Source organism: Mesoplodon bidens (genome assembly GCF_964165515.1).
Source record: "Mesoplodon bidens genome assembly, chromosome: 2".
Classification (NCBI taxonomy): domain Eukaryota; kingdom Metazoa; phylum Chordata; class Mammalia; order Artiodactyla; family Ziphiidae; genus Mesoplodon; species Mesoplodon bidens.
In genome coordinates, this window is record NC_138177.1 from 37864145 (window position 1) to 37877767 (window position 13623).

General features: G+C 39.7%; 1 protein-coding gene across 3 annotated transcripts in view; it reads right to left on the reverse strand.

The window, feature by feature from the left end:
* Window positions 1–13623, reverse strand: part of ACBD6 (acyl-CoA binding domain containing 6) — a 227947-nt gene that overhangs the window by 26628 nt on the left and 187696 nt on the right. For all 3 annotated transcript variants that reach the window (XM_081223493.1, XM_081223492.1, XM_081223490.1), the window contains one exon: window positions 3633–3663. In XM_081223493.1, the coding sequence (XP_081079619.1) occupies window positions 3633–3663 (31 nt within the window). The remainder of the gene's footprint in view (window positions 1–3632; window positions 3664–13623) is intronic.

The following is a 13623-nucleotide window of genomic DNA, read 5'->3' on the forward strand; positions in this document are numbered from 1 at the left end:
TTGGCAGAGTTGTCTTTCTAAACCGAGCAGTGAACTCTGGACCTTATGGCACGTATACTGAAATAAAAAGTTTGCCTGGCTTCTTGAAGCCAGGCATCAGGAAGAAGGCGCAGCCCTGAATTTTATGCTGAGGGCCTCACAACCACTGTTGAAGAGTTTCCTTTTTTCCCTTTCAGATTATCTGTGGTTGTTTGACTTACACCAAGTTCAGACAGCTAGGGAGGTAAGCTAAGAAACGTTTTTTTCCTGGGTCGAAAATTAGAGTTAAGAGTAGCCAGCATTTGGTGATGTCAGAGGAGCTATCTGACAGAATTCTATAAACACCTTTGCAGAGTGAGAGATGTGAGTGCTGTGGAAGGAGGCAGGGGAAGGCATTTGTTTTTCTCTCCTTTCCTGGTAAATCTAGAGATATGGGTTTGAATCTCTGGCTCCCTTAGGTAAGTTTATTAACTTCTTTGAGTTTTGATTTCCTCATTTATAAACTAGGGAAAACAATAATTACTTCAGAGGGCTGTTTATAGAAAGGAGCCTAGTGATTACCTGTACACTGTGATAGATATGCTTTTTTTTTTTTTTTTTTGGCTGCCTTGGGTCTTTGTTGCTGCATGCGGGCTTTCTCTAGTTGCGGCGAGTGGGGGCTACTCTTTGTCGCGGTGCGTGGGCTTCTCATTCTGGTGGCTTCTCGTTGCGGAGCACGGGCTCTAGGCGCGCTGGCTTCAGTAGTTGCAGCACATGGGCTCAGTAGTTGTGGCTCATGGGCTCTAGAGCGCAGGCTCAGTATTTGTGTAGCACGGGCTTAGCTGCTCCGCAGCATGTGGGATCTTCCCAGACCAGGGATTGAACCCATATCCCCTGCATCGGCAGGCGGATTCTTAAGCACCGCGCCACCAGGGGAGTCCTGAATATGCACATTTTTAATGGCACACCTTTCAAAGGCATTTGGTAACACAGAATATACATGTATGCATATATGTGTGTATATATATGCAATTTAAATTAACTATTTTAAGTACAGAATACAGAGGAATATAAAGGCTAATAAAACAAGTTTTTGGCTATTACAAGTAATGCTGCAATACATGTTCTTAATTATGTCTCATTATATACATTTTGGGGAGTATTTCTAGGGAATATACTAGAAGTGAAATTGCTGGATTGTATGGTATGTATACCTTCAACTTCACTAGACTTTGCCAAATTCATCTCCAAAGTGATTGCAACAGTTGACACTCCCAACAGCAATGTACAAGAGTTCTTGTTCCTCTACATCCTAATACTAATCTTTGTAAATGTTTATATGTTGCCAATCTGTGTGAAGTTTTATCTAAATGTGTTAAACTGCATTCCCTGATTATCGTTGGGAGACAATTCTCCAAGGAACTCTCATGTTTCTGCACCCCTTGTGAACAGAGGTAATGACAGCTTTTATTCTGGACTATCTTTCCAAAAATGTTTATATAGTGAACAGCCTTCAACAACAGAGGTACTGTTTCTTTCCAGAGTGGAAGGCAGGTTTGTTTATTGTCCAGTATAATAAACATATGTGTTCTCCAGAGCAAAGGTTGAGCAGGTCTTCTGGCAGCTTATTATAAAAGACTAGAGTTCCCTAAGCTTAGAATTTCTAAGCTATGACACACTAGGTGTGCAGGACCTACCTGGGCTTTTCTTCATAGCTCCTGTGGGACTCAAGGGGAAATAACACAAACACAAAGCACATGCTGCTTGCTATGCTGTGAATAATAGTCTTTTGTCTCTGATCCATGAGTTGCGTGGTTTTTTTTGTTTGTTTTTGTTTTTTTGCGGTACGTGGGCCTCTCACTGCTGTGGCCTCTCCGGTTGCGGAGCACAGGCTCCGGACGCGCAGGCCCAGCGGCCATGGCTCACGGGCCCAGCCGCTCCGCGGCATGTGGGATCTTCCCGGACCGGGGCACAAACCTGTGTCCCCTGCATCGGCAGGCAGACTCTCAACCACTGTGCCACCAGGGAAGCCCCGAATTGTGTGTCTTTTGCCAGCATCCATAAGACTGTATCAAGCTAATTTGTTAGTCTGCAAGCAGAGTACAATATCAGAGTATTCATAGTTCTTAAAAGTTATTGGTGAAGGTGAGCATCTTGTTTATCGGTTATTTGGCTCTTCCCATATGTGAGCTGACTATCTGTTTTTCGGAGTCTATTTTTTCCATTTGATTGTCTTTTTTTAAAATAAATTTATTTATTTTATTTATTTATTTTTGGCTGTGTTGGGTCTTCATTGCTGCACATGGGCTTTCTCTAGTTGTGGTGAGCGTGGGCTACTCTTCGTTGTGGTGCGCAGGCTTCTCATTGCAGTAGCTTTCCTTGTTGTGGAGCATGGGCTCTAGGTGCGGGTTTCAGTAGTTGTGGTGCACGGGCTCAGTAGTTGTGGCTTGTGGGCTCTAGAGCACAGGCTCAGTAGTTGTGGCGCATGGGCTTAGTTGCTCTGCAGCATGTGGGGTCTTCCTGGACCAGGGCTCAAACCCATGTCCCCTGTGTTGGCAGGCAGGTTCTTAACCACTGCACCACCAGGGAAGCCCTGATTGTCTTTCTTACTGACTGGGAGATGTTCTTTTTTTTTTTTTGCGGTATGCGGGCCTCTCACTGTTGTGGCCCCTCCCATTGCGGAGCACAGGCTCCGGATGCGCAGGCTCAGCGGCCATGGCTCACGGGCCCAGCCGCTCCGCGGCATGTGAGATCTTCCCGGACCGGGGCACGAACCCGTGTCCCCTGCATCGGTAGGCGGACTCTCAACCACTGCGCCACCAGGGAAGCCCCTGGGAGATGTTCTTGATATATTCTGGTTTAAATATTGATGGCTGTCTTTTATTCAACCATATTCACACCCAAATAGATTAAAAGTAACAACACTTTTTCGGTACTTTACAGTTTACAAAATACTTCAATATCTTTTATCTCACTGAAATTACCCAGTAGCTCTTTGAGAGCCATATTATTTCCATTACAGATTATCCTCTATTTTACAGATTACTTAAGTGAAGATTAGTTAACCACGCTAATCAGTTAATAGGGGAAATAAGTTAAAAAATAAAATCTATTTTTCTTCACTTCAGCTACATCAAGAAAGCATTTTTTTTGGTAGAAAATTTTATTGTCTTCCCTACTAATGGCCCAGGATTATAAATTCTTACTGATATGTATATATATATTTTAATAAATTATTTTATTTTATTTTATTTTTGGCTGTGTTGGGTCTTCGTTGCTGCACGTGGGCTTTCTCCAGTTGCAGTGAGCGGGGGCCACAAGAAAGCATTTCTTATAGGAGAGATTCTAGCCCCTAAGTGACAGTGATTAGCATCTTACTTGTCACTGACAGTAGCAAGAATGAAATAAAAAATTTTCAAAAGGGGATTGGAGGAGCCTCCATTTCTGTTGATTGTATAGAAATGCTCAATTTACTGTGAATGTGTCCATAAGAATTTTAACATATCTCCAACTTTACAGGTTATTAATCTGTTTTTTTTCTTTTTTTTTTTTTTAGTTACTGTATTTCTGCTAGTGGCTAGGCATTTTTCTAAGCACTATGTTGGGCTGGACAAAATTGAGATAAACAAACAGAAAAGTCAAATATAATTAGTAATAATTTAAAAGCATCTTACCATAATGTAGAGCTGTTTGACCTTCATTGTCCTATAAAAGAAACAAACAGTATATTTTAGAACCTAAGTTATTGCAAAAGTATGAAGGTACATAAGCTACAGCCAATATATATGATGATATACCAAAGTTCCACAGGTTTAACAGATACAGGAAAAGAAGTCAGTTCTTTGAGCCTCACAGTAACTTTTGACCAAACTCTCCATCTAGGAGAAAAGGAGAATGCTGAATGGGGACTTGTACACTGCAGCAGCTACAATTAGAGTGACAGGATGACCATATCTGCAGTTAGTGGCAGAAAAATGGACTCTGTATATCACTTATCTTGCTAGTATTATAGTGGTTTTTTCTAAGCACATTCCCAAAATCTATCTAAGAAGTCTATGATTTACAGTAAGAGTTAGTAGCTTTTTAATCCCTTTTCAAAGATTCACTGATTCCAGGCTTATAACACTAGGTTTCCCAATCATATCAAATATCATAAAGAAATGTGATTTCAAGGCACACAAAGTCCTACAAGTTGTTAAAGACAAAAGTTCCCACATATACTCAGGAAACTCCAACTGTTCAGTTAATTTTTTTATTCCTTTAAAACCAAGATACTCTAACTATATAAACTAGTTATAGCACAGATAAGTCTTTTTTAACAATGCTATTTCTTTCCTTTAACTTAATTTTTATTTTATATTGGAGTATAGTTGATTTACAATGTTGTTAGTTTCAGGTGTACTGTGAAGTGATTCAGTCATATGTATACCTATATCTATTGTTTTTCAGATTCTTTTCCCATATAGGTTATTATAGAATATTGAGTAGAGTTCTCTGTGCTATACAGCAGGTCCTTGTTGGTTATCTATTTTATATATAGTAGTGTGTCTATGTTAATCTCAAACTCCTAATTTATCCCTCCCCCTGCCTCTCCCCTTAGGTAAACATAAGTTTTTGAAATCTCTGAGTCTGTTCTGTTTTGTAAATAAGTTCATTTGTATCATTTTTTGGATTCCACATATAAGTTATAACATATGATATTTGTCTTTCTCTGACTTCATTTTGTATGATAATCTCTAGGTCCATCCATGTTGCTGCAAATGGCATTATTTCTTTTTTTTTTATTTTTGCGGTACGTGGGCCGCTCACCGTTGTGGCCTCTCCCACTGCGGAGCACAGGCTCTGGATGCGCAGGCTCAGCGGCCATGGCTCACGGGCCCAGCCGCTCCATGGCACGTGGGATCCTCCCGGATCGGGGCACGAACCCGTGTCCCCTGCATTGGCAGGTGGACTCCCAACCACTGCGCTACCAGGGAAGCCCTATTTCATTCATTTCTTATGGCTAATATTCCATTGTATATATGTACTACATCTTCTATATCCATTCCTCTGTCGATGTACACTTAGGTTGCTTCTGTGTCTTGGCTACTGTAAACAGTGCTGCAATGAACACTGGGGTGCATGTATCCTTTCAAACCATGGTTTTCTCCAGATATATGCCCAGGACTGGGATTGCTGGATCATATGGTAGCTCTGTTCTTAGTTTTTTAAGGAACCTCCACACTGCTCTCCATAGTGGTTGTACCAGTTTACATTCCCACCAGAAGTGTAGGAGGGGTCCCCTTTTCTCCACACCCTCTCCAGCATTTATTGTTTGTAGACTTTTGATGATGGCCATTCTGACTGATGTGAGGTGATTCCTCATTGTAGTTTTGACTTGCATTTCTCTAATGATTAGCCATGTTGAGCATCTTTTCATGTGCTTTTTGGCCATCTGTATGTCTTTTTTTTTTTTTTTTGTGGTACGTGGGCCTCTCACTGTTGTGGCCTCTCCCGTTGCGGAGCATAGGCTCCGGATACGCAGGCTCAGCGGCCATGGCTCACGGGCCCAGCCGCTCCGCAGCATGTGGGATCTTCCCGGACCGGGGCACGAACCCGTGTCCCCTGCATCGGCAGGCAGACTCTCAACCACTGTGCCACCAGGGAAGCCCCTGTATGTCTTTCTTTAGAGAAATGTCTATTTAGATCTTCTGCCCACTTTTTGGTTGTTTTTTTTTTTTTTTTTGATATTGAGCTGAATGAGCTGTTTGTAAATTTTGGAGATTAATCCTTGGTCGGTTGCTTCATTTGCAAATATTTTCTCCTATCCTGTGGGTTGTCTTTTCATTTTGTTTATGGCTTTCTTTGCTGTGCGGAAGCTTTTGAGTTTAATTAGGTCCCATTTGTTTATTTTTGTTTTTATTTTCATTACTCTAGGAGGTGGATCCAAAAAGATATTGCTGCAGCTTATGTCAAAGAGTGTTCTGCCTATGTTTTCCTCTAAGAGTTCTGTAGTATCCGGTCTTACATTTAGGTCTTTAATCCATCTTGAGTTTATTTTTGTGTGTGGTGTTAGGGAGTGTTTTAATTTCATTCTTTTACATGTAGCTGTCCAGTTTTCCCAGCACCATTTATTGAAGAGATTGTCTTTTCTCCATTGTATATTCTTTCCTCCTTTGTCATAGATTGACCACAGCTGTGTGGGTTTATTTCTGGGCTTTCTATCCTGTTCCACTGATCTATATTTCTGTTTTTATGCCAGTACCATACTGTTTTGATTACTGTAGCTTTGTAGTACAGTCTGAAGTCAGGGAGCCTGATTCCTCCAGCTCTGTTTTTCTTTCTCAGGATTGCTTTGGCTATTCAGGGTCTTTTGTGTTTCTGTACAAATTTAAAACTTTTTTGTTCTAGTTCTGTGAAAAATGCTATTATTGGTAATTTGATAGGGATTGCATTGAACCTGTAGATTGCCTTGGGTATTATAGTCATTTTCACAATGTTGATTCTTCCAATCCAAGAACATGGTATATCTTTCCATCTGAGCAAAGATATTTCTTAAGCTGAGAGCAGGTGATCACATTACATGAGCAACACATACTCAGGATTAAGTACAGATGAAAAGTAGAATTTAGTAGTTTGGTTGATATGCATTTAGTATGTGCATGGCCATTATTAAGCCCCTGGTAATTAAAAATAAATGATTAACCATTATTGTGAATAACTGAGACAGGGTGGTATTATGATTTAAATCAACTACTCTTGGACAAGCCATATCTACCTTTCCCATTTCCTAAAAGCTGAATGTGGCAGTTGGCTCCCAGAAAGTTTTGGGTGTGGTTCTTTCTATTTAATCTCCTACGAAGAAAAGCAAAAAGCTGTCACAGAGAGCTTATTTTCTGGTTCAGACAGGTAGTAAGAAAAAAGTCATGCCTTAAGGGCTTTTTAACACCTAGAGAAGCTTGGCAGGGGTAGGGAAACAACTTTGAGGCAATACAGTTTAATTAAACTGTTTCCTACCAGGGAATAAGAGTTCTCATTGGATTTGGAGGTGAGGGGTGGGTGGGTGGGAGGAGATATGAAAGAAGTAATTTTGAAGAACCCCGTGAGTAGGGTAGACTCGTCTGAGGTGCAACAGTGGCTACATTTGGGATGCCCATTAAACATCAAAAGGATAATAATAAACTCTAAGGGGAGTAAAAGATGGAAAGCAGCATCAAGAAGTCAGGAAGAGATAATTTTTACCTACTACTTTTTTGTTTTTCGATACAGCCCCTACTTTGCTCCCAGCTCCTCTCTGCCTTGTCCTGCCCTTGAGGTTAAGGGCAGGTAAGAGAAGAGAGCTGAGGCAGCTACAGTAAACAGGATTGAAGAGATGATTATGTGGGGCAGCACAACAGTGTTGTACTCCAGAGTATATGGACTTGCCTTGCCTGACTATGGCCAAGGGCAGTTTTGAAAGAACTGCACTGCCCATTATGGCTTTAGACTCATATCTGCTTTGCTAGTTTACAGAGTTAATCTGTAAAAGTGTGTGTGGGTGTGTGTGTGTGTGTGTGTGTATGGGTACACACATCTGATGGGTTTATACATTCACATTTATAGCTTAAATGCCCGGCAACAGAAAGCAGTTTCAGAGTTTAATCTATTGCAGTTTCAGGACTCTAACTCATGCATCCATCATGCAAGGTTATATTTTCCACAATTATCCTCTTTAGAAACTAGTTCTCTTGCTATTTGCGCATAACTTTCTTGTTTAATCACTGTGTTCATATATACTCAAAGTTGAGTTTCATTCTATTTGTAATTGCTTATCTTCACTAGAGAGGTGGAAGCATACTTAATTTATTTTAGTCACTTTGACCAATGAATACTAAATCTCTATCTCCACCCCAACTTCCAACTGATTAATTAAAAATGTTTATTGAGCTCCTACTATGGCCCAGGCACGGTTCTAGGTACTGGGAATAAAAAGGTGACAAAAACAGAGAAGGTCTCTCATGTTATAAATCTTACATTCTAGTGATAGGTGAAGTAGTAAGCAAATAAATCTATCCTATAATAGGTAGTGATATGTGCTCTGAAAAGAAAAGGCATAATAGAGTCTAGCGTGATGTGGGATGCTATTTTAGATAGAAAGAACAAGGAAGAACTTTATGAGAAGATATGTACACACAGACAGTTGAGGAAGAGTCTAGGGTAGCCATGGAACACAAGCTGAGCAAATCATAGCATCCATCATCCTCCTGGACTAAAAGTAAGCAAGTCACTCAAGCCAAATCAATTAGTTTTCTCTCAGGATTTAAAAAAATGGAGCTAGGAGACAGAAGTGTGTATGCAGAGAAGGTCTTTTGCTCTCTGGTCAAAAGAAAATGGTATAGTGAATAAAGAGATACAAAAAGATAAATATTGTATCATTCCACTTATATGAAGTGCTTAGAGAAGTCAAATTCAGAGAGACAGAAATAGAATAGTGGTTACCAGGGGCTGGAAGGAGGGAGGAATGGGGAGTTATTGTTCAGTAGGTACAGAGTTTCAGTATGGGATGATGAAAACGTTCTGGAGATGGGTAGTGGTGATGGTTGCACACAATGTGAATGTACTTAATGCCACTGACCTGTGCACCTAAAAATGCTTAAAGTAGTTAATTTTCTCATGTATATCTTAACACAATTTTTTATAAAAGAAAAAAAGTAAAAGATGTGGGCCAAAAACCTATACAAGTAGCACTGTTCTCCACTTTTTGGAGAAAACTGGTCTGCGGTAGGAGAGAATGAAGTATCCACAAAGAAGAAAGTAGTGGTGAAAGATCCAGAGAGAGTGTGAGTCTCTGGTTCTTGTCATTCCAGGTATGTCCTTGCCTTCCTTGGTTAGGTGAGCAAACAACAAAATACCCTCTAGGCAAATGTGATCTTTTTGTCACTTGCAAACAAGAGTCCTGACTAATATCGGACTCAAGGCAATTTGTGACCCAAGCCTTGGTCATCTTCCTCCCAATTTTGTGACTGCTGATTCCCAGTAAGAATACCTATCTGGACTCCCACAGCTGTAAATGCTCTTCACTCTGCTTGAAAACTATCCTCCAACCTTATGGTGTTTTGCTCTTTTCTCCTATTTTAAAGGTCATCTTTGATATATTTAACCATTTTAAGTAGACCTATAGTCCCTAAATTTCTTTTATTTGAGCTCAGGGAGAGGAAGCAGGTGGTGCTACATGTGATATTTGTGGTGCTGCCTGAGATTTGAGTATTATTGATTGCTTCCTGTGTGCTTTATAATTTTAGACTGTAAATTCATTTTAAGTGGGGTTTTATCTGTGAAAAATTCTGTGCTGTATTCTCTGGATTGAGATTCTGTCCCTCCAGAATGATTTTGCTTTTGTTTCTGCCAGACACTATGGAGATATTAGCAGTCTGATATCCCTACGTTGATTTCTTAGCTTGGGGACTTTTGAACACTTAAGTAGTGTAAATTATTTTTTTAACATCTTTATAGGAGTATAATTGCTTTACATTGTTGTTAGTTGCTGCTAAATAACAAAGTGAATCAGCTATATATATATATATATATATATATATATATATATACACACACACATCCCCATAGGCCACCCTCTTGCGTCTCCCTCCCACCCTCCCTATCCCGTCCCTCTAGGAGGTCACAAAGCACTGAGCTGATCTCCCTGCGCTATGCAGCCACTTCCCACTAGCTATCTATTTAATATTTGGTAATGTATATATGTCAGTGCCACTCTCACTTTGTCTCAGCTTACCCTTCCCCCTCCCCGTGTCCTCAAGTCCATTCTCTATGTCTGCATCTTTATTCCTGTCCTGCCCCCTAGGTATTTTTTTTTTTTTTTTTAGATTCCATATATATGTGTTAGCTTACGGTATTTGTTTTTCTCTTTCTGACTTACTTCACTCTGTATGAGACTCTAGGTCCATCCCCTCACAACAAATAATCCAATTTCTTTTCTTTTTACGGCTGAGTAATATTCCATTGTATATATGTGCCACATCTTCTTTACCCATTCATCTGTTCATGGACACTTAGGTTCCTTCCAAGTCCTGGCTATTGTAAGTAGTGCTGCAGTGAACACTGTGGTACATGACTCTTTTTGAATTACAGCTTTCTCAGGGTATATGCCCAGTAGTGGGATTGCTGGGTCATATGGTAGTTCTGTTTTTAGTTTTTTAAGGAACCTCCACACTGTTCTCCATAGTGGCTGTATCAAGTTACATTCCCATCAACAGTGCAAAAGAGTGCCCTTTTCTCCACACCCTCTCCAGAATTTATTGTTTGTAGATTTTTTGATGATGGCCATACTGACTGGTGTGAGATAATATCTCATTGTACTTTTGTTTGGACTTCTCTAATGATTAATGATGTTGAGCATCCTTTCATGTGTTTGTTGGCAATCTGTATATCTTCTTGGGAGAAAAGTCTCTTTAGGTCTTCTGCCCATTTTTTTTTTTTTTTGCGGTACGCGGGCCTCTGTTGTGGGCTCTCCCGTTACGGAGTACAGGCTCCGGACGCGCAGGCTCAGCGGCCATGGCTCATGGGCCCAGCTGCTCCACGGCATGTGGGATCTTCCCAGACCAGGGCACGAACCCATGTCCCCTGCATCGGCAGGCAGACTCTCAACCACTGCACCGCCAGGGAAGCCCTCTGCCCATTTTTGGATTGGGTTGTTCTGTTGATATTGAGTTACATGAGCTGCTTGTATATTTTGGAGATTAATCCTTTGTCAGTTGCTTCATTTGCAAATATTTTCTCCCATTCTAAGGGTTCTCTTTTTGTCTTGTTTAGGGTTTCCTTTGCTGTGCAAAACCTTTTAAGTTTCAGTAGGTCCCATTTGTTTATTTTTGTTTTTATTTCCATTTCCCTAGGTGGGTCAAAAAGGATCTTGCTGCGTGTGATATATGTCACAGAGTGTTCGGCCTCTGTTTTCCTCTAAGAGTTTTATAGTGTCTGGCCTTACATTTAGGTCTTTAATCCATTTGGAGTTTATTTTTGTGTATGGTGTTAGGAAGTGTTCTAATTTCATTCTTTTACATGTAGCTGTCCAGTTTCCCCAGCACCACTTATTGAAGAGGCTGTCTTTTCTCCACTGTATATTCTTGCCTCCTTTTTCAAAGATAAAGTGACCATATGTGCATGGGTTTATCGCTGGGCTGTCTATCCTGTTCCATTGATCTGTGTTTGTTTTTGTGCCAGTACCATACTGTCTTGATTACTGTAGCTTTGTAGTATAGTCTGAAGTCAGGGAGCCTGATTCCTCCAGCTCCGTTTTTCGTTCTCAAGATTGCTTTGGCTATTCTGGGTCTTTTGTGTTTCAGTACAAATTGTGACATTTCTTGTTCTAGTTCTGTGAAAAATGCCATTGGTAGTTTAAAAGGGACTGCACTGAATCTGTAGATTGCTTTGGGTAGTATAGTCATTTTCACAATGTTGATTCTTCCAGTCCAAGAACATGGTATTTCTCTCCATCTGTTGGTATCATCTTTAATTTCTTTCAACGGTGCCTTATAGTTTTCTGCATACAGGTCTTTTGTCTCCTTAGGTAGGTTTATTCCTAGCTATTTTATTCTCTTTGTTGCAGTGGTAAATTGGAGTGTTTCCTTTCAGATTTTTCATCATTAGTGTATAGGAATGCAAGAGATTTCTGTGCATTAATTTTGTATCCTGCTACTTTACCAAATTCATTGATTAGCTCTAGTAGTTTTCTGATAGCATCTTTAGGATTCTCTCTGTATAGTATCATGTCATCTGCAAACAGTGACAGTTTTACTTCCTCTTTTCTGATTTGGATTCCTTTTATTTCTTTTTCTTCTATGATTGCTATAGCTAAAACTTCCAAAACTATGCTGAATAATAGTGGTTAGAGTGGGCAACCTTGTCTTGTTCCTGATCTTAGTGGAAATCGTTTCAGTGTTTCACCACTGAGAACGATGTTGGCTGTGTGTTTGTCATATGTGACCTTTATTATGGTGAGGTAAGTTTCCTCTATGCCTACTTTTGGAGAGTTTTTAATCATAAATGGGTGCTGAAATTTGTTGAAAGCTTTTTCTGCATCGATTGAGATTATCATGCTTTCTATCCTTCAATTTGTTAATACGGTGTATCACATTGATTGACTTACATATATTGAAGAATCCTTGCATTCCTGGGATAAACCCCACTTGATCGTGGTGTATGTTCCTTTTAATGTGCTGCTGGATCCTGTTTGCTAGTAGTTTGTTGGGGATTTTTGCATCTGTGTTCCTCAGTGATACTGGCCTGTAGTTTTCTTTTTTTGTAACATCTTGTCTGGTTTTGGTATCAGCATGATGGTGGCCTGTTAGAAGGAATGTGGGGGTGTTCCTCCCTCTGCTATATTTTGGAAGAGTTTGAGAAGGATAGGTGTTAGCTCTTCCTTAAATGTTTGATAGAATTCACCTGTGAATCCATCTGGTCCTGGGCATTTGTATGTTGGAAGATTTTTAATCACAACTTCAATTTCAGTGCTTGTGATTGGTCTGTTTATGTTTTCTTTTTCTTCCTGGTTCAGTCTCGGAAGGTTGTGCTTTTTAAGAATCTGTCCACTTCTTCCAGGTTGTCCATTTTATTGGCATAGAGTTGCTTGTAGTAATCTCTCATGATCCTTTGTATTTCTGCAGTGTCAGTGGTTACTTCTCCTTTTTCACTTCTAATTCTATTGATTTGAGTCTTCTCCCTTTTTTCTTGATGCATCTGGCTAATGGTTTATCAACTTTGTTTATCTTCTCAAAGAACCAGATTTTAGTTTTATTGATCTTTGCTACTGTTTCCTTCATTTCTTTTTCATTTATTTCTGATCTGATCTTCATGATTTCTTTCCTTCTGCTAACTTTGGGGTTTTTTGGTTCTTCTCTAATTGCTTTAGATGTAAGTTTAGGTTGTTTATTTGAGATTTTTCTTGTTTCTTGAGGTAGGATTGTATTGCTACAAACTTCCCTCTTAGAACTGCTTTTCCTGTATCCCATAGGTTTGGGGCCATCGTGTTTTCATTGTCATTTGTTTCTAGGTATTTTTTGATTTCCTCGGTGATCTCTTCGTTATTTAGTAGCATATTGTTTAGCCTCCATGTGTTTGTATTTTTTACAGTTTTTTTCCTGTAATTGATATCTAGTCTCATAGTGTTGTGGTTGGAAAAGGTACTTGATACATTTTCAATTTTCTTAAATTTACCAAGGCTTGATTTGTGACCCAAGATGTGATCTATCCTGGAGAATGTTCCATGAGCACTTGAGGAGAAAGTGTATCCCGTTGTTCTTGGATGGAATGTCCTATAAATATCAATTAAGTCCAACTTAATGTATCATTTAAAGCTTGTGCTTCCTTATTTATTTTCATTTTGGTTGATCTGTCCATTGGTGAAAGTGGGGTGTTAAAATCCCGCTATTATTGTGTTCCTCGATTTCCCCTTTTATGGCTGTCAGCATTTGCCTTATGTATTGAGGTGCTCCTATGTTGGGCGCATAAATATTTACATTGTTATATGTTCTTCTTGGATTGATCCCTTGATCATTATGTAGCGTCTTTGTCTCCTGTAATAGTCTTTATTTTAAAGCCTATTTTTTTCTGATATGAGAAATTGCTACCCCAGCTTTAGTTTGATTTCCATTTGCATGGAATATCTTTTTCCATCCCCTCACTTTTATTTTTATT